General features: G+C 40.6%; 1 protein-coding gene across 2 annotated transcripts in view; it reads right to left on the bottom strand.

Annotated features, from left to right (window-relative positions):
- VCL (vinculin) overlaps positions 1-22275 on the bottom strand; it is a 50368-nt gene extending 28093 nt beyond the window's left edge. For both annotated transcript variants that reach the window (XM_062001372.1, XM_062001373.1), the window contains exons 1-3: positions 21843-22275; positions 5994-6064; positions 396-546 (exon numbers count right to left, since the gene is read on the bottom strand). In XM_062001372.1, coding sequence (XP_061857356.1) covers positions 396-546; positions 5994-6064; positions 21843-22010 — 390 coding nt within the window. In that variant the 5' untranslated portion in view covers positions 22011-22275. The remainder of the gene's footprint in view (positions 1-395; positions 547-5993; positions 6065-21842) is intronic.
- Between the last annotated feature and the right edge of the window lie 311 nt (positions 22276-22586).

The raw sequence follows: 22586 nt of genomic DNA, 5'->3' as shown, positions 1-22586 counted from the left end.
TTACAGCTAAAGAGTCAGACAGACACGTTAGAAGTGGCCTAGGGCTTTGCAGAGAAGGGATACAGAGAATACAAGGATCAGTAATGGGTATGGTAAAGGGAATATAGAAAAGTGTCAGGAAGATGTAAGATAACTGGTATGATCTGGCCTTTTTGAGGAATAATCACGAGCAATGACTAAATATTTAGTCATACAAAGATGCTCTTAAAATAAGCAACAAGCCTAAGCTCCTTCTGATAGAAAGGAATGCCAAACACACTTCCAATCAGAACACAAACCTACCAAAACCACATTCATCTAGTCAACAGTTTAGGTTAGCTAATTCAGTCAGATGGCTATTTGAATTAATAATACCGTTGTGCAGATACCTATGTCAGTCATGCTGGGATTCCTACCTCTGCTTCATCGAATGTCAGAAGTAAGTCTGATGTTCCTGAAAGGATGCCTCTTGATCCATCAATCAGATAGTCACGAGCTGGTACTGAATAAGGATCTGCTTGCAGCATCTGAGCCGCCCGGACAAGTTTGGTGCAGGCGTTCTCCACTCTGTGGAAAGTCATCAGACAAAACTTGCTGATCAGTTTCTGTCTATAGGACTGACTTGAGAAAGTGCTTGGATTTGGTTTTAACTCTACTACTTCAAGCACTGAAAGCAAAGCGATCATTCTACACCTTTATAGTTTATAAATTAAGTGTATTTATTGTGTTTATTTTAACAAGAGATTAACCAACAGCTATATGACACAGTTTTTCATTTTCCAGTGTAGGGAACATGTAAAGCATCCCATGTGCAGCAGTCAATACAGTGTCACTAATGAGAGGTCTCAACATGGCAAAACACTTTCTTAATAACAAAGACAGGGGATAAAACAATTATTCTTTTAGGACTTCACAAAGTAATTGCTACCCTTTATCAGCCTTCTATTTGCATTGTCATTCAAGAAGTAATTGTTATTAATACATATTAAATGATAAGTACACATTAGGGCAAAGAACACAGTAATTAATATGACAACCAAGACACTGTGCCCCGCTTGCTGAAGCTCTAAGTCCAGCTCTTCACGGTGTTAATGCTCACAACAGGAAAAGCCTTTAAAAAACTCTAAGATATAGTTATCACTGAATAAGCTCCAAATGTAGCTTGCAATTCCAGCCTTGAAAACAGAAAGAAGGTTTTGCAAGGTATTATACTATGTAATTACAGCCACATAGAAGGTACAATAAGCAAATAAGTTCTGAAATTAGGTTCCATCAAGACATTTAACACAACAACTTTAAAATACCAAGAACTGGAACAATGAAAAGCCTTTGGTTTTGTTCTCTTGTTGCAATTACTTCATGACAGCTTAGAGAAAGAGAAAATTCAGCCTTCACTTCCATGTTAGCCATGCTACTCATGACTGTAGCTACTGACTACACTGCCTCTGCTTTTCCTCCATTCTTTCATGTTTCTTTGACAGAAATGCAAGTCATTAGATTATCTCCATGTGAGTGCCGTGTGCTCTTTCAAATTACCTGTGGTTCCAACAAACATTAAACTCTTTTATTACAGCAGTATCATCTCTTACTGCAACTTGTTCATGCTTGTCATATATCCCATTTCCCAGTGACTGCTTGGATTCACTCTTTTACCACACTTCCAGTGAAGGACTGGTGGAATGTTACAGTTATCCCATCTTGTCCCCTACGTTCCTTGTTGACACAAATGACAGAACTTAGTGGTTACATCTAAATGTAACTGTACCAGAAATAAGACACCCATTACAGGAAAACACACTTTATTTCTAAATGTGAAGTTTTCAGCTAATGGCTCCCTAGAGTAGACTGAATTGGGCCAGCTGACCTTACCATAACCTGCTCTTCAGAGAGACATCTGCTCAGCACATCAGACGGTGGTAACTCATAACTGAGTAAGAAAGTACAGAAGGGGTACAAGGCAGAAAGTGGGACTGGTCAGCTCATTACCATGCAATGTACTCTGTTGTATTATCAGAGTCAACTGACTTCACTAAATTAGATTTCCACACTTGCTTCTCAAATTTATTCTTTTCAACTCTGCCAAGAAAGGGATTAAACAAAACACCTATTCAGCCAGCTCAGAAATACTTCATTTCCTCGCTTCAATTCCATGGTCATCTGTTTAATAATCATAATTATCTCATGGCTGACTTTCTCATTTGTGGAGAAAGGGACTGACATTAAGTACGAACTATCCCAGAGCCACCATCGTTAGCAAAAAACACCATTTCTAAAGATTCAAAGGTTTCTTTTACAGTTTTTAGAGTTCAGCCTCTCAGAGGTAAACTTGTATTTTATTTGTACAAGGACTATTTTGTATAAACTTCCTAATGCATATTGGGAATACTAACTTCTGCATTTCCCACAGATGCTTGCCCAAACATGCCACACAGCGTCTTCGATGCTTGAATAATGCTTGTTTCTATTCCTAATCACTTGAGCTGTAGTGACATTACACACTACAGCTTTGATTATTTGCAGTTCTACAAATATAAATGAAAAAGCACATATTTTACATGAACATTAGTCTGTTAATAGCTCCCAGCAACCAGATGCAGCTTGGCCAGTGAAATGATGTTAACATAGAACAGTGTCACTGCTTGATTTGTTGTTTGTGTCTGCAAGTTAAACACAAATTTTTACTCTCACTGTAAACAAATCAGGTGTCACTCTGCTCTTTGCCTAAGAGATTACAGCTTTTTCCTTCTTTACATGAGAATTAAAACAAGCAATATGAACATACTGCAAAACATCTGATGCAAATTACATGCATTGCTCATCCTCCCTGGTGACTAAAGACAATTAAGATAAAGAACACGGCATCTTTTAACTCTAGGTCAATAGTTCCAATGTGATTTATGTCAGCAGTAAGCAAAGGGAGGCATGAGAGCTTCTCAGCAGCCAAATGATTTTGCTGCACAACTGCACTCATATTGAAAAACTTTACATATGACCATCATATATATTCATTATGAACCCTCAGTGTCAGTCTGAGGAAAGCCAAAATCCAGGTTTTTGGAAAGAATAAACACATCTCCCTTTTTCTCTAAGAGTGGTTCCCTCAAGACTGGTGCTCCTTTTCAATGGATAAAACTTGGAGAGGGGACATAGTGCTAGCGCATGAGCACTGCTCCTTACACCATTACCCAGGTGCTAGTAAAAGTTCTGCTGGAGCATGCCCTTAAAGGTGAATGGCAATTCCTGAACTAACATTTTAGAAACAAAACCCCTCCTCCTAGGAAAGAGAAAAAGAAACTTTCATCAATTTCACTTTCTGCATCCAAATCCTGCCCTTTAATGCAGGAAAAGGTAACACTCACTTGAAGAGTGTTTACACTATTGAGACAGATAGGTTTGTTTCCCATTTTTCATTGCATCACAATTCTAGTAGCCATGAATTGCTGCGGGAAAAGGTCTTGCACCCTGCATCAAGTGGTACTGTTCAGCAGTGCTTGTATCACACTTCTACAGTAATTTCTCTCAGTCTCCATCATCTGCTAAGGGTTGATCAAAGGCTGGTTATAATATAGCAATTAAGAAAACCTGTTTTCTTTAATCCCTTACATGTCTAGGCCCTAGAAAATTAGCACCATCAAAACTACATGTTTGTAGAACCATCACAAAGCAAGAAAAAAAATCATGGTCTCATTTAAATACATAAACACTCCCCTAAAAAACCCACCCAAATAAGATCACACACCAGGAACACAGCATCACAAATATTGTAATGGGCTGTATCAAAGGCCCATTTAGCTCAGTATCCTGTCTCCAAAAGTAGCTGCAAGTACGGAAGGTTAAGAACAGGATAAGCATTTATCATTCTTCCTCTGGGCACTCTCCCATCCCTTAACTATTTTCAGTCCTTATGATTTCCTGCAGTTTGCCTATTTGATAACCCACAATGGATTCTTCTAAGTACTCATCCATTACAAACCTTTATAAAGAACTTTAACAGTACATGGCTTGCTGTACAAAGAAGCTCTCTTCATTGTTAGTTTATTGTGTACTAGCTTAAAGCAATGCCCCCATCAAGTTCTTGCACGGGAAGTACAAGTTTTCACCTTGTCTACGCAACTCATGCTTCCTTAGACCTCCACCAGGGTCTCAATCCCCTCTGCACCTTTCCCAGGCTGAACAATTCCAGCCTGCTCATCTTTGTCTTGCAGAGAAGCAATTCCATACCTTTGTTCTCAAAGTCCTTCTGTGAGCTTTTCACAGCTATACTACAGTCTTTCTAAAATTCAGGGAACACAGGTGTATGTGGTGTTCAAGGTGTGGGAGGAAAATAGACAGTGTCATTTTAGTCTCCTGTTTTTTGCTCATAAACATCTAGTTTACTTTTTGACCCCTACTGAGCATTTAATGGATGCTCTCATCAATGTATCACACTTCCAAGACCTTAATTACTATTGGTACTAGGCAGTGCAGAGCCAATCATCCTACCTGACACTGTACTTGCTGTTCATCCACACATACATCATTTCAGATCTTTTAAAACAATCTCATTTACACTTAATATCAAGTCACTCAGTTTAATAAGGTCCTGCTATAATTTCTCGGTCATCCATTAGTCTCAGTACTCTGTGTAAGAGTGAAGCATCTACAACAGGTAATTCTAGTTGCCAGGGTATTTCTGAACATGGTGAAAAGCAGAATCCTAGCAGAGATCTCTCTCCACCCCTACTGCTTACCTCCTGTCACTGTCATGTTTAAGTATGTAATTTTCCCTTTCAATTGACTCTTTTCCATACAAGATTCTTTTTCATTAGTCTGTGGCTACTGCATTTTCCCAAAAACCTTCAGACTTGGTTAAAAAGTTTAGAGATCAGTCTATACTGTATCACCCGGATTATCCTCTTCCCTGCTTGTGATGTCTGAGAACACCCACAGATATACAAGGCACAATTTCCATCCACAGAAACACTGCCAATTCACCCAAAGCAACTCACATGTGTTTGGGATATGTTAGTTTTCTGCTCTAGTCCTGAATTGTTAGTCATTTGCTCCAAAGGTATGTCAGATCTATAGAGTCCTGTTCCCCAGATTCACCTAGAAAGTTTCTCAGGCAGGAACATGGCTTTGATGGGTGGTCTTAAGTGAGACACTGTACTTCAATAGAATTCATCTATCTTGTTCTTGAACTTCCAGACTCATGACTCCTGGTCCTAGGCACTTGTTAATTATTCACTTTATTATACTATACTGCAACAAACTGAACCCCTTTTCACTGCCTAACACTAGTTTTTCCCTTTAAACATCATCTCTTCTCCCTTTTAGCATTTTCTTCATCACCTCCATGCTTTATTGTTTCAACAATCTGCCTGTTTCCTGTTTGGTAACACAGTGAAATATTCAGTCACTCTATACACAGTGGACAAGGCTAACAAAGGTTGCTACATTCAGTATGTTGTTGAGCAAAGTCATTCCAGTGAAAGTTTGTTCGCTGGCAGGAGGAAGTCTGGCAGTTGCACAAAAAAGTGATGTACGATTTTTTAAGACTAAAGGCAGCAGAAGGAGAAAGTCAGTTGTCCTTGACATCAAGCCCTGGAATGAAGCATCAGTCACAGTGCTTCCAATGTCTTAGATGTCCAGGCAGATACCATGAATCAGCTGTGCATACTGACTTCCACCAACTCAATTCATAGCAGAGACTGAGAACACCATACAATCTCTGACACTGTTATGCAAAACTACAACAGCACATGGGTAAGTACCACTGTTACTCTGATCTTTATTTCTTTTATTATTTTTCAAGGAAGAAATACCCTAGATATGTATCTGAACATACACAATGGGATGGGAAAGTCACTGGTGGCAGAAAGGTCGTTCCTGATGAATGTCAGCCTCCAGCTTCCGAGGAGCTATTCAAACACGAGTATTTTCTGATTTGTACAGCAGAAACAAGTAACAATGATCTATCATTGGAACAGCTTCCCTGTACTTATAATAGAAGATTTAAAACAAAATTACTTTACTTGATAAATGCTGGTGGCATATCCCTTTTCAAGATCTGGTCTTCTGTTGTCTGCACAGTCTCTTTTCCAACCTGTGGGAGAAAGAAGTCACACTTAAGATTCAGAATGGCACTTTAAAGTCTGGATGAAAGCAAAATGATTTGTACTAATGAGGATTCATTTCACTAGGTTAGCTGTTATTGTGTCTATTTGAGACCTCTGCACACTGTGGTTAGTATAATGCTTTAAAAATTACATGGTGCTTCCTGGCAACATGTGTACTAAATTCACTGAAGGGACACATTTCTCTCGTGCTACTCTGCTTAAAACAATACTAGTTGTTTGCTGCATTTAGTTGTAAAAACATCATTGTTTCTTTCCCTTCCTCCCTCCTAACCTCCAGAAGTCAGAAAATCAATTCAAAGGTAAAAAAACCCCAAACCAACCTATTTTGCCATTTAACCTAGTCTATTAAAGAAAAGTGTAGTTAATTACTGAGAACACAACCCACAGCCACATTCACACCATCCTTCAGGCAAAAATAATTACACAGAGGCTAATAAAGAAAGAGATAGAGTAAGATCTGGAGCTTTCTATACACTAGCTCTTGTGTCACACAATAGAAGTCTTTATAATTGGTAGCTGGCTCTCTGAACTGTGAGATCACCAACTTGACAAAATATTTCCAGCTCCTTTGTTCACTGTATTTTCCAGCTGAATAAGCTATTCAGAAAGGCATCACAAAGCAGAAGGTCTTTAACCCAGACACTAGTTTGTGTTAAGAGCTGCCAGGCCTGCTCAGGCAAGACAAGATAGCCTGGAAAATCCCAGATCAGCTGGTGTTTAAAGATTTGTGGGTTTTTGACAGAAGTTGTAGGGCACCATTATGCACAGCACTTGCCAATTCTCATGCTGTACAGCCTTCACAAGCACCATGTCCTTGCAAATTTATGCTGCTTGCCAAAAACTATGTCTCCCTTGTCTCATCCTTTTCAGAGAAGGTCCACAGAAGTACATCAGTCCTAGTATGGTATTTGGTTCAAACACAGAAACATCTTTGCCTTTTTTAATCATTTATTAGTACTGGTCTCACAAGTAGTCACACTGGTATTTATAAATAATGAAGGGAAGAGCAGAGAAGAGGTTAAAGGTCTTCAGTTTTATAGGTTTGCCTCATGCTCAGTGTAGACTCACTAACAGCCATGCTCTCTCCCTGTGCACAGCACTGCAGTCGTGCTTTGACTCCTCAACCTCATGGCAACAGCTCAGGAGCACAATTTATAAGTTTATCTCATACTGTTTCTTGGGACAGGGTTCCATTACCCATCAGAGATTACACCTACTTGGTCCTAATTATCTCCCTTGCATTCATGAACTATTCCTTTTCTCACATGTCTGTAAGTACACATGCATGACAAAGATGACACAGCAGAGTAATTTGCATCATTTGGATCACACATCTTTCAGAGATAAGGCTGTCAAAGTATTACTCTTCTTTTTCACTGCATTTCCAAAGAGCCCTGCCTTGGAGATTTATTTCTCTGCACTGGCTGTACCATCTGCATATAGTTCAGTAAGCTTTTGAAAACATTTCTGAGGATATACAGCTCTTAATGAATGCATGAAAAAAGTTTACAATAAGGGGCTTAAAGGTGAAGATCATTCTAACCATCATTACTTGTATTTTATATTGAACAGTCAGGAGCAACCTAGAAACAACTTCTGCTGAAGTTACACTTGATGCTGGAATTATTGGTAAGTTACTTCTAGTTTTATTAAACAACACAAATCATTTGTTTGTTCAGTCTGGAAAGCATAAGTCTCTTCTATAAGAGAATATATCTAGATTAACTACTCAAAGCAGCATTACTTAATTACAGACATATACACATTTTTATACATGCATTTTATATATTTACACATGTACATGGACATTCTTTGCTATGGCTAGCCAGGACCTTTAGTCTTCTAAATAAAGTAACATATAGGATATGAGTCAATTCCCATTTTCTTATTTTTGTGGAGAGTCTTTACTTCAAAACAGTCCTGAACTCCAAAGGCATTTCTCCTTCAAGTCCATCACAACACAGAAATACTTATTCCTCCAATCTCTTCAGTGTTACATACAACAGAGAGGACACAGGACTTCAGGCAGTACCCATGCTCAACTGAAAACATCCCCTACCTTTCTAGAAGAAAGGAATTTTTACCAAGGGAAAGGTTTTCCTATTTACACAGCTATGAACTAACCTTCCCTCAGGTTGCTCTGTTGCATTTGTAGTCACGGTATATAGTCACATACTCTCTAACAAACATACTCCACACACCATTTCTGCCAAGTCTCAAAGCATGAAGTCACATGACTAAAAACAACCTCAAAGAGTTTTGTGGGTTTTCCTTTTCAGCTCTGTGGTTGGGGAGACTTCTTTTGGTTTGTTCCTCACATTTTGCTTTAGTGAGTTCCATTTCCTTCAGAATTCATTTTATTTGGCTTAAGCATGCCGTGTAACACATCAGTAGAGAGTCACTCAACCCTCTCCATACTCCAATACCAAGTGAAGACCTTTTTTCTGAGGAGGTAGTATTTCCACATTCCCCATTTGAGACTGAATGCTCACTGAGCTTCATGCTAATACACAATTACCTGGGAAATGTATTATATTTCTATCCAAAAAAAGCCCAGAATTCCTACTTGGGTTTCAGATATCCTTTAGACACAAGGTAATCTCTCCATAACTAACTGGGAAGCAGCAGTCTGTTGAATGGAAGCTTCTGCTTTGAAGTAATACTGAATGAAACCACAGGTAATGGCCACAAGAAAGTGCCCTGGTTAACACAGTAAGACAACTGGAAGAAAACAGCACAGAGTAAGGGAGACTAAAGCAAAACTTGCAAAAGACAATTTCATAGTTACAAGTTTCACCCATCTAAACTTATTTTCCTACTCTTTGGGAATTAAGAGGCAAAACATTTGAATGGATAAGAACAAGCTACTTCTCTGCTTGCACCCTGCTACTCAACAACAGGGAACAAGAGGCAGACAAGCTGAGAAATTTAAAGGAAATGGGACACCTACAAGTCAGAGGGCATGTATGGCTGCTGAAAAGCCTTCTAGGAATGCAGTTAGAAGCAGCAGGACAAGATTGAGATTTCCTGATGCTTTTGGGTTTTAAGCATGCTTGTAGGTCTCCTGCACTCTTATCTGTCACCGATTAGATCATCAGTACATTTTAAGCTTCCTGTGGGGAATATTTTCTCCAGAGAAAAGCAAGAGGGAAAACATCAGGCTGAGGATTTTCCTTAGAATCAGTTTCACAGCTTGTTGTCATGTGAGCTTCTACTGCGGAAATGACAAGCCACAGGCACCCCACAAGGTCCCTTTCCCATCTTCATCTGCTGGATATCACAAAGAACAGCTGTTCCATGAAAAGGGGAAACAGTTTCAGCTTATGTAATTCTTTTAAGAGTTTCCTTAAACAAATACACCACAAACACCCAGCACTATCAACAAGTCTGAAAGCATAAAGTGCATATACCAAAATAAAACACACAGAAAGATGAGAGTTTGAAGTTTGTTTCAGAGTGATTTTATTTGGGTGGTGTTTCTTCTTCAAACAAAGCTTCTTCTGAATGCCTCTATTGACGATACCAATCTGACAATTTGCCAAGTGTTGGAAGTGAGATTTTACTTGCAGCTTATATGATTTCCTCAGGAAGGGAAGATGACCTTAGAAGAATTAGTTCTTGCAGTGTTCCAGAAGCTAATTTCTAACATCTGTCACTGCAGCAAGAAGCGTAAATATATTCTCATCTCATCATCCAGTGATCACACAGAGCCCTGGCTGTAATGTTGGGGGAAACCTGGGACTTTGCTAAGAAATAAGCTACAGTACGAGTTCTGCTTGACAAACTGAAGTACTGCTCAAAGCAATCTATTCTCTATGCTCTAAAAGCACCTTTATCATAAGCCATCTCACATGAAAATCCAGTTGCTGATTTATACCTTCTTTCACATTTTGCAAGCTTACAGAAAGACTTAACAGTGAGAGCATTAAATCTCACATCAGTGCAGTTCCATAAAGTTCTGTGCAACTTCTCTCAATTTTAGATGCCTCTCCTGAAAAAAAAAAAACCAAAGTACTTTCTATAACTCTACAGTGAGAGCAGTTTCTACATGGCATATCCATGTCTAGAATCCATCTGAAAACACTTGCCAGTTCTTATTCCCTACTCTGCAATTTAAGAGTGCAAAACTGGCCCAGATTTCAAGGCCATCAACAATCCATCAAGCAGAGCTAGAGGCAAGTCAAAGTTACAAGCACTTTATGCCTGCTCCTTGTTGGCATAGATGTACATTTCAGTCCAGTTCTTAAAAAATGAAACAGGGCAGAGAATATATTTGTGAAGGTATTTTGAGGTCAGGTTATGTGCTGAGGGGTCTTACCCACCCATGCCAATCTAAGGAAAGCAATGACTGAAGTTAATAAAGACTGGAAAGTCAGTTATCTGAAGAGCATTCAGTCACAACACCAGAGCACAATCTTTTTGTAACAATTCAAAGCTGTTTCCTTTAAAGGCTGTCTTGGAAGCACTTCTCAAAGTTCATTTCCAATCTCTTCATCATTCCGTTCTCATCTTGATTTGAATTAAAAGTGTGATTGATATATCACTTGCAAATTAACCAGTTTAACACTGCTTTAAGAAGTTTTAAGCTTCTCTAATTCTCTGTAGGATAACAGGACAATGCAATCAGACTGAAAAATAAGTTCAAAGCAATGTGCAGCTGAATTCTTTTCCTGCTTCTAGTTTATGCTGAATGAACAACACACATACACTACCCATGACATCAGTCAACAAGACTGCTTTTCCTTCAAGCCAAGCATGAACCTAAAGAGCCTGCTGAATCAGAACATATCCACTTGGCTTTTCTGTTAACGTGGAAGCTGTATACTGGCTCCTGGTTTTCCCAGGATTACCCTGGAGACTGCATTCCAGGCATAGCAAGGTACAATTTCAAAGTCATCTGGCAATAAGTAAATTAGAACACTTCAGCCATCTGGTCCCTAATAGCAGCAAACTGACCTACCTGTCTACACTGGCAATTAAGACAAATTTAATTGGCTTGAGGCTAAGGAAATCCTGCTCTCCAAGTAAAATACAGAACTATGAAATGAGGACCATATGGAAACCAGAAAATGACATCATTTGGGTATCAAAAGATGGTAATTCATGCTGCTAATGTCCACTGCTACCAGTAGAAAGCTGAGGCTTGGATAGTTTAGCCAATTACAGGATGCACAACTCAAAGGAAACAAAAGCACATACAGATCATGTGATCCTTTTTACAAAACTATTAAAATCTGCAAGTTAGTTTTTATCAAGGGAAGAGTTTCTTCTAAACCAGTACTTCTCTGTTAAGACAGAGACATATTAATTCCACTTCAGTCAAATAACATCAGTCAGCTTTGACCTTAGAGCATATATGTAACTCTCATAGTTCTTATGACACTTCCTTCCACCTCTTCCCATGACACTGTTCCCAGTTAGTGAACTTGTTCTCATCTCCCTGTCACTACTGGCTTATTTATTTGAAGCCTTCCCAAGCAAGTATCTGTTATCTTGATGGGTTACAAAAACTAAATGGGTTTAGTGCTAAACAATGTACAGAAGTAGAGAAGGAAAATAAGAGATGCTATCTCAATCTATTTAATGAAGTCAACCTGCAAATGAAGGAACTAGACAGGTCTGCCCCTTCTAACCATACTCATCTAAAATTACCTTTAAGTAACATTTTTCACTGAGCTTTTATTATTTAGAATATCTTGATGTGCTCACTAATTCATGATTGAAGCAACATAAACTCACAGCATTCACTTTTTGGCATAAGCCTTGCCACAGTGTGTGTTTCCCCATCAGCAAGGTATGTACTAACATGGTATTTTATAGTAATTATCCACCTTCTGCAGCATATTGGACAATTTGTCTTTCACTGAGTCTTATTTTACTTGACTAACAGTCAATTCAAGTGTACACTAAGTTAATGGTGTAAATCATTGCCCGCATGGTAAACGTGATGTTTTTATTAGCTACAACAATATCCAGTTACATTCAATAGATTACAGACTAGAAATGGTGGGCTGTGTTCCAGGAGACAGTGTTCATTGACAGCACCATTAAAAAACTTCACTGAGTCAGAAACTTGATATCATGTGATTATTTTCCAGCTTGACTGTGCCTTCAGTGCTTGTGACCACTTATATCAGCTCTGCAAGGAATTCAGCACATAGAAGACGACCCACTTGTGTGCAGTCATCACAAAGAATTTGCCAACTATTACAAAGCAGCCAGTCAGCAGAAACTTCTGGGTTTTTTCCTGTCCTCTATCAGTTAAGGAATGTCTGATCCAGCACTAGTTGAGTTAGATGAAGACTTACCCAGCGATAGTGGTGAAACATCATAGCAGCAGATGTTGCCAGCACAGTCAGAACATAACAAGTAAGAGTGGTGTTATCTAACTCCTAGTTCTCAGTCACTCCTTTGAGAACTTTTATCAATTCATTCTACAGATCTAATTTCTAATGGACTGACATTAATACACATTAGACTTCTCCACATTCACCCAGTCAAAGCGTTATGAAAACATTACTCTTCTTCTTGCAGTCTCTACTGGAAAGCTTCATTAATATTGAAATCTGTAGGACTTCTCTTTGCATCAATGGATTTCTTTGGCCCTATTACTGTAGGCAGTGGCATCTGAACATGCTTGATGGTTGATAACACTTTCTCAGTGTAGCTATAACAGGAAGCTGCTACTATTCTCAAAATAGTGAAAATAAGTAGTATAAACAAGTTAGTTGACAGTTACAGTCCAGTGCATACAAACATCTATGTTACTCTAGGCTACAGCTGCTTATTTTGTGAAGTTCCCATGACTGGCAAAGCTGGCCAAAGCCTAGCTTCACCTCTTACATACTGAAGGAATAATCCTAGCCAATGTCAGTTTGAAGGTGTGGAGAAGTAAAGCCTCTATAAACTTGTCTTTAAAAAATACTCTTCAAATTTGACACCGAATCATATAAAGACATCAGAAAGTTCAAATTCTTTAAAACAGCAGAAGCTCTTTGACTGTGCCTTGTTAACATTTTACAGCTCTGTTGTGCCAGGTACTGTATAAATACATAATACTACCCAGTTCACACGGGTAGTAGGCCAACAGCAGATCATTGCTGGGTGAAATTACAACAGTTTAGACATCAACTCCACATTAGAGAAAGGATATTGAAGCACCAATAACACTTGATAGTAGATGTGCTACCACTTTAAGAAGTTACAGGTACCATTGTTATCTGTTGGGATCCTTTCAGAAGTTTAACAGAAATTAATGAAAAAGCCTTTCAGTCATTGTAAGGGAATCACAGGGCTGGGGTCCATCCCAAAGTCTATCTAAAGTTGTATCTGGGAAGAGACATGAAGAACAACAAAAAAAACTTTTCTAAGTATAGCAGCAGCAAAACGATGACTAGGTAAAAATATGAGCCCACTAATGAATAGGTGAGAGGGCCTGATCACAACCCAGAACAGGCTGAGGTACTCCATACATTCATCAGCTGTCTTTACTGACATCTGCCTTCAGCAATCCCAGGTCCAAGAGCTAGTGAAGGTTTGGCACAAGGAGAACTTACCCTTGGTGAAAGAACATCAGGTTACATTTGCTGTTCTGTGGGTGTAACCACTGCTGGAAAATGTAATGCAGCTTTATTACAAAAGGTCTCTTCATAGCGATTCTAAGCCAAAAGCAACAAGACACACAAGTTGTCTACAGGAATCGTTGTTTCTTTTCTCCAGTCTTCGCTACAGAACCCTGACCTGAGTCACCAGTTTGCTACCCTACCCATAAAGTCAGGGTACTAGGAAACTGTTCCAAAACATGTTCTCAGTGAGAGAGCTAGAGAACATCATGAATTAATGAGCTGACAGTTCCAGTAATTATGGAAAGCATTTGAGAGTTGAAAAGGGAAAGAGGAAAAAAGCCAGCCTCTTATCAGACAGCATTGTTACTCATTGATCGTTACTCTGAACTTAAAGAAGTGTTCTGAAGGATCAGAACATCATTTACTTCAGAATACAATATATTTCACAGAAAACTTTGGTTCCAGTCACAGGATAGGGGCAAACACAAGCCACACCTCAGGATACTAATTAGTAGACAAATTAAACAAAGGAAAAGCTTGCCCTCTCTGTTGCTTCTCTATCCAGTTCTCCATGTTCTGGAACTACAGAACCAGTATCCAAAATTACCACAGGGACAAGCCAGACCTACTTCCAAATATCATGCAAATACTATACTTAGTGGTGAATACTTGTAACTGAAAAGGAGATACAGCTCCTATGTCAACATTCCATTTCTCCATGCAGCTAGTCATTTTGTATCCACAAACTGTCTTCTGAACACAGGTAATTGCAAGAGCCACTCATTTGTGGTATGTTTCCATGTATCAACACAAGCTGGTAGAGTCCAACTACAGCACATTATTTATGGTTAATTCTCTTGCCTGTTGTCAGAAAAACATAAGGATGAAATTATACAATTAAACATTTACAGTTCATTTAGTGGATGCACTTAGAACAGTTATAAAATGATACTTTCCTGTTCAAATTAGATAACAATGCTCCTTTGTAAGGGTTCCTTTTGCTGTGTTTAAAGATAAATGTCAGAAAGGTTATCATTTTCCAGGAATTAAGGACCACAGAGACATTATGGCCACAGAGACAAGTTGTGTATCAAGAATTGCTTCTCAGCATTTGACTGAGCAAATGATATAACCTGTGTCACTAAAGAAAAAAATATTACATTGCAATGTTTCTTAAAAGTCTAGTCTGCCAGTCTGACTTGCTTTTCAGAGAGAAAGGGCAGCACAAGATTGATATTACTGACAGTAGATACTTTGTCTTCCCATTTGAGGTGAAAATACACAAAGCAAGTAAGACTTAGTAAAACAATCAGAAACAAGACCTTAGGAACAACACACACAAGTTGTACAACAGAGAAAAAGGGATAAAAAGCTGCTTTTAGCTATATGTGAAGCCACTGCCAACATTAAACAATACTCAAGGTAAGAACTGAGGGCAGGACTCTTCTCTCCTTTGGAAAAGCAATTGGCAAATAAAAGTCTCAGTTGGGTTTTATTTAAGAATTCTAGCAGACTTGGAACAAGAAACATATGCTGGCATTTGTCACAACCAGTTCATGATTTCAGGCATTTCCAGTAACTAGCACTAACATCACACATTTGCTAACACATCTTTAAAACCCCTGCTTGGTTTCACATACACACACCAGTCCTCTCAAAAGATTTGCTTCGTCAATCCAGTTTCAACTATATAGTGAAGGGAAAGACATCTGTGAATTACACCACATGTTTTGAAGCTACACATTTTATGTGTAAAACACACTGAACCACATTTTATTCAGTTCATTGTTTTACTCAACTCCATAAAAGGAAATCCATGTCTACAGTCCAACACCACTATGTGGAGAAAAATATCTCCTTGTTTTAAAGCACAAAGCAAAAACTACATGATGCTAAAGTTACAAGAAGTCAGGAATAAGTCACTAAACTTTGCCTCTTAATATGGATTTAACAACCCCTCTCTCACTGCTGTAACTGATTTCCACAGCAGAAGGTCTATGTTCACTTTTCCAGAGCAGGAGTGGCATTTACCATATTGTTGGCATATGGAAATTTTTTAGCCCAACTGCCACTTTAAAGTTATCCATTCCACAATAATATTCTCAGTTTTTATGGCCAAGAAGCAAGCTGCATGTAATTACTAATGGAGGCATTCACCATCCTTATGTACATTTAAAGGAACAGAGAACAAAAGATTCTTTTTAAAGCTGATGGAACAGACTGGTATAAATTGCATTTCCAAACATCATAACAAAACAAAGATTATTCCATTCAAATCAGGAGTTGATTTATCACTTATGTAAAGATAATTCCTAACCAATAAAAGCAAGAAAGACATTTGGGATGTGCTTTTGTTATAACAAAGTTTCTTTCTGTCCGATTAATCATTAATCACTCTTCTCCCTGACCTCCCATGCACACACTCTAATGGGTTCTATCCACTTTCTCAGACCATATGGCCACAGTTCCCACAGTATGGTGAATTATCCCTAAAGAAACTGCACATACACTGAAGGAGAATGTTCTTTTTCAAAAAAGAAGGATATTTATTATTTTTAAAACTTTCCCCCTACATTAATTACAAGTTTCTACTACACAAAGACAAGACCTAGAAACCTATAATGAAAAGGCTTAATCTCTCATGAGCTCCCCACAGCTCTTCTAGTATTCTCATTCACTTGTCACTAAGCTTGAGTTCTGGAGAGTTCAGACAAGCTATTCTAACAAGCCGTTTCTTTCAGCTTAAAGCTAGTCCAATGCAATAGACTGAAGGTGGGGAGGCACAGATTCTAAACATACCCCATGGCAAGTTTCAAACATTGAGGTGTTACTGCAACACCTTGGGAGTCATCCTGTGCACTGCATAGAAAATTCTAGCAGGAAAAAGCTTGTTTTCTTTCTTCTCCATCCTTCTTCCAGGATACATAAGTATCAAAAGCTATTTTTTCCCCTCTCAAAAACCAGAAACACTAAACTGTCCTCAACAGCTTGCTCCTCTTGTGTGCCCTGAGATATAGGCAAGCCAGCTATGCTAGAAGAAAACTTAGAGATGAAGAAGGTGGCTTACCATCCCCTCTCCACAAAAGGCAGACTATTTCTCCTCATTCTAAGTGTCCAGCTATGTATTTGACTTTTGCTGCTGCAATCATGACAAAGATTTCAAGGCAGGCTGCATTTTGCACAAATTCATTTATATAGGAGATTTCCAAGCTGGTGGTTTGCAGGTGTTGCCAGGCAATTCAGCCTGGGCAGGGAAAGCATAAAGCTCTTTTCTGCAGGTTCCTGCAACCTCAGCTAACATCTCACTTGACAGAGGCCTATGGATAGCACCCAGAACAGGCCAATTGATTCAGGTGTTTTCTACTTCACACACTAAGCTCCTACAGCTACACTGAATGTAGCTCTCCAGTAGTCAAGGTGTTTGGTGGTTTTGTTTCATCTGAACTTATTGTCTCTGCCTAAGCACTGGTACAGAGTTCCACTTATTTTGAGTCATCTGTGTGGCTTTACTTGTGTCCAGACAGGATGGACTTCAGCTGCTGATAGTTTGAAGAGATTGACCTCACAACTTAAGCTCAGGAAGCAACAATGAAGGGGCCAAAGTGGCCAGTGAAAACTCATAATTTCTCTGACATGAATGACTTAGCCCCAGTGCTGCAAGGTGTTACTCTTATCAAGCATCATCTCCAATTAAGCTCAATATCACTCTAGATCACATTTAATTAGAGCAGGTCCAAGCACTACTGGATAAAGGAAACACCTGATAAACCACAGCTGCAGGACAAGATACAAGCTAAGAGAGCCTGACTGATGCTCAGCCTGACCTGCTAGCTTTGCTAGTGACTGAGAGAGGAAAATGCCAGTAGAATTTCACAAACCTTCAAATTTCAGTAGGTAAACACAGGCATATCACAGCATCCACCAAGAATTCATTCTTGAAAAATGCGATAGTTTTTCCCCAATAAAAATAACATATTAGAAACTGGATGCATGTAAACACTTATGAAACATGTAGATACATACACAGATAGCACACACAGCACAGAGGATGGAAAGGCAGATGATGCATTGTGACCCAGACAAGTGCCAGCCTTTCACAGCAGATCTCTTTTAGAAAAGATTCCAGCCCCTTCGTTTGTTATCAAGCCTTAAATGTTTCATTTTGAGACATTCACACCAGTGCCACTCTCCTCAGATGGGTCAAGCTCAGTCAAAGTGGAGAGAAACAAAAAAAAAAGGGTAATGGTCAGGCATCTGGTCTCAGGTAAAACAGGTTGGCTCTTTCAGAGCATTGAATTGTTGAACTGGGTCAGCCTCTGAAGTGCCAACATCTCATTGAGTTGCTGATCTTGCTCCAGTGTTTTGATTATGTGTACTTGTTAAGGTAATAGAGAGAAAGCTGAGAAGGGACTTAATTCTCATGCACAGAATTACTCCCTCCCATGCTACTGTTGGCATTTGGCAGTGCAGCAGCAACAGTGTTCCGAAGCTTTCCTGTCCCCAACAGCAGAGTGACAAGAGTGGACTGCACCTACACTGACAGAAAGCCAGAATCCATATAAGACTGAGTGAATGGAGTTTAAAATGCCAGATTAGAAATTGCTTTCTGTTTAGCAGTAATAGAACATCACTCCAAACATAAACACTTGCAAATTCACTACCGGAAAGTAGAGACACTTCTCCTCCATTAAATGAAGTTGTTTTATATCAAGTGGGGGACAGGTTTCAGTTTTCTGCATCATCATTAGTCACCTTTGATGTAAATCCCTCATTTTAAAGGACAGGCTAAAAGTCTGATGAATGTTTTATTTTTTAAAAACTAAGAAAACCACCATATGGTTCATCTCCTCCTAGTGAAGTTCAGCTAGTGAGAATTTATAATTCTTCAACCACTAACCTAATAATACATTTAGCAAGTTCCTCATGACTCCCTGCCTATTGGGCTTGACTGTTCCTGCTCCCTCTCCACCCATTCTGTTGTCTTAGAGTGTTTATCTTTAGCTACAACAAATACCAAACCCAACCCCAACTCTCCCATAAAAGGCAGACATCTACTCCAAATATCAGCCAAACAACATCTTCAGTTAAAAGAGGACTGATTTAGTACATTATTGATCTTGTAATAGTAATGTGAAGCCTTCCACTCACATCCTTGACTTCAGTTAAGAGTTATTTTGTGCAGGAAAGCCTCTGACACTTACCTCTGTATGCAAAATCTAAGAAACTTCAAATGATTTTAAAACAATTATTGTTCTGCAAAAGCAATCCCCTAACAGAAAACTCAAGACACAGTAGAATTGAACTACCACATATTTGAAATTAATACAGAACAATACCAAGTCTTTGGTATTTATCAGAGACACTAAACCTTTCAAGTTAGTCTCTTTATTCATTCACTTGAACAGTGACTTGGACTGTCTCTTACCTTGGATTGCTTCACAGTGAGGTTCTGACAGAAGTATCCCTACAGTAGGTCTTCCTGGGTATGCAAACCTTACATAAAAACACATGAAGCTTCAGGTGATTTCAGGCAAACCTTAAAATACCACACATCCATTTCTGACAAAACACACAAATGTATGCTGAGTGGCAAACTGAAGTAGAAGATCTCATATGGAGGCCTCTATTCCAAGTATCTAGAAAGACTCCCTTTTAACTCATCTAATAGTCTTAATTTAAGACTCATGCTTATCAATCTGTTCTGGTTTGGGTATGGTGGACTGTGTGAACTCCATCTCAAAAATATCAATAAAATCACCTATGTTACTGCACATGGCTCCTTTCTTATAGCCATTTGGTCACTTCCTAGGCCATTTCCCCATACAGCAGTCTCCTAGGCCCTGCACAAGAACAGGTCTCAGCACTTGAAACACTGCCACCAGCAGTTACCGATGCAATAGTTACTTGAATTAAGTATTGTGACTTCCAAACCACAAAAGCCTTACTGTAAGGTGGAGAGATGGAAAAAGGTGCTGCTGGATATGAAAAGTTATCCCTGAAGAATTCCACCGGTCGGTGCTTACCGCCATGCACACTTTGCAATACTAATGCTACACACAGAATCCCTGAGGACACAGTAAGCAACACAGAGGTAGCAGCTGCATTGCTGTTTTGGTTATTCTGATAACTCCATCTTTGCTGTCATCTGTGGAGCCACTAGAACTCTCAGAATTAGGTAAACTCTCTGCATGAAATATTCCTGCTCCTGGGAGGCTGCTATTTCACAAGTCACCTTTAGGCTTCAGAATGATGCACTGAAGACAGTTCCAGATTAGAAACATCAATACTGTTTTTTTCCTAACGTAGTCAAAGCTGTATTCTACCAGATCAGAGCATCTCCCTTGCAAGCACCACCTCAGATTACACCACTTCTTCTTGCTCTTTCTGAATTAATATAGAAAAACAATTCAACGGTCTTCCCTTTTATCAAGCTAGAAACAAGACAAGAAAACCAGAGACTTCCAAAATAGTCCAAAATGAAAGAAGAGATGGCATTAGCAAGCTGCTGAAAGAAATTAATCCTGTTTCTCCATTTCTCTAATAAATACTACTTTATCAGATCATGTTTCTGTTGGGAAGGGGGCAGGGAATAGTCATGCAACCCAGTGATACAAGTTAAGCTCAGAAAGGCAAAGCTTTAGAATAAAGTCTTCCTTTCAAGGAAAAGTATTTCATACACTCTGGCTTTTTACCCTTACAGCCAATATATCTAACACCCATCAGTTCACTGCTGTACACCAATTGTTCTTACTGTTTACTTCTTACACAAGTTCCCACTAAAGTCAGAAAGAAGCACAAGTACTCTAGACAGTACAACCTGTAAACTTCATGGAGTTGTGGTGACCATGATGTGTAGCTACTCCGTAATCAACCACAAAACCTCCAAGTGGTAAGTTATTCTAGCAGTAGTAAGTACTACAGGACAAAATCTGATAAACACATCACATGTATTCGTCATCTTGGCAGTTTGCTACACCCACAAGCCTCACGATTTCAGGGCAGTGATACATCAGTAGACAGTGTCATCATATTTCAACTACACATAGCTCTTTCATTTTAAGGTATGGTTTGCTGGCAAGGGATATCACCTGCCATGCATGACTTCAGTCAAAGTAGGTAAGTAATATCTGATGTTTAAAAACAAACTCAGAAGTATTTGCAAAGGAACTTCACAGAAGGTGCAAGGTAGGTATCACCACGTGATTCTTAATGAAACAGAGGACTATGAAACACTGTGATGCTTTCTGCATGAAACGAGACATTTCTGCCTTGCAACAGTTTGCCTCTTTTTTATGTAGTTCATTATAAAAATAAAACTAAACCATTTCCAATCTATTAGTCACTTGCACTTCTCAGACTGACATGTCTATATTGGAAACAGTCACATTTTAAAGAGATATGCTATGTATAGCTGCTTTCAAGACAATTTTCAGCCACCTTTAGCTTCCCACAAATAATCTGTAACTCACCCTCGAGGCTACGTAACAACTACAACTTCCAAACTGCCTAGAAACCACAGGTCTGTCCCACCTCGAGTTCCCCGTCGATAACCAACTGCCAGTTCTCACCAATACAGAAATCACTATCAAATGCCTGGGAGGTTTAGAGGATTTTTTTTAGGATTGGATCACACCAAGGACGCGTTTTGCCTTTTACAGTGCATACACTTAAAATAGGAGTTTCCAAGACAGCAAAAAACCACACAGCATATCAGAGACATCTGTGAGGCAACTCAAGCTGCATTTCACACTGAGGGGATAGGACGGTATAAACAGCAACAATTACAGCACTCCGCTGCACTCTGACACGACGCTGCCCCTCAGGTCGGGAAGAGGAGGACTTCTCCAGTCGTTAAGAGGGTGAACTCGCCGCGCAACTCGCCGAGCTCCTTCGCCGGCCGGGGCGAGAACTGCCGAGGGCGGCTTCCCCCCAGGAGCCGCAGAGGTCCAGAACGCCTCCCCGCTTAACCCCTTCCCGGCCGCAGCCTGGCCACGGGCAGCACCGCCGGGGAAGCCGCTGGATGACGGAGCGCCGGCCGGGCTGCGGGAAGGGGGCGGCACACCTGTGGCGACCGGGCGAGCTTCGCGGCCGCGGAACCACTAAGTTGGCCGCGGCCGCCAAAGTTGCTCCCGTGAGGGCGAAGCGGAGGGAGGCGGGCGGGCCGGCCGCCGCTACTCACCCGCACCAGGTTGCTGACAGCGGCCTGCACGGCCGACACGGGGGCGGTGAGATCCGGAATGGCCTTGCCGTCCACTTCTCCCTCCTCGTGCATGATGACCAGGTGGGAGATCTGCTGGGCCACGGGCTCCAGGATGCTCTCGATGGTGCGCGTGTGGAAGACGGGCATGGCGGCGGCGGGGCGGGGGGGCCGGGGCCCGAAGTCCGCACAAACTCCTGGCAAACTCTTGTTCCTGCGGGTTGGCGCCCCACGGGGAAAGCCGCGGCCTCCGCGCACGGAGGAAAAACGAGGAAAGAACAGAGAACGAAGCGACTCCTCAAGACCTCTCCTCAACGGACGGCAGCAGCCCGGAGAAGTGGCTCCCAGTTGAGGCTCGCGGAGGCGGGACTCGAACTCGCTGCCCTCCTCCCTCCCCCTGGCAGCGCCCACCTCACACTGGCACCGCTCCTCAGCCAGGCGGCGGCTTTTCAACCACCACAACCTACCCCTCCCACGGCTCCCCGCCCCCTCGCCCTCTGCCGCCCAATGACCGAGCCGCAGCCGCCGCTCCCAGTGGCGCCACGACGCGTCCGTCAAACATTCCTGAGCCGCCCCTGCCGCCCCCCCCCGCCTTTCCCGCACCACCCGCCTTTCCCAACCAAGCTCGGTTGCGCGGGCGCTGGTTTCCCAGAGCTGAGATGACGTCAGACATTCTGGTGTCCATATAAGGAGACGATTAAAGCCGGGGTGCCGGGATAGGGGCCG

The sequence above is a fragment of the Colius striatus genome, chromosome 8 (genome assembly GCF_028858725.1).
Source record: "Colius striatus isolate bColStr4 chromosome 8, bColStr4.1.hap1, whole genome shotgun sequence".
NCBI lineage: Eukaryota > Metazoa > Chordata > Aves > Coliiformes > Coliidae > Colius > Colius striatus.
Note: the sequence above shows the minus strand (reverse complement) of the source record. Positions and strands in the feature narration are given on the sequence as shown.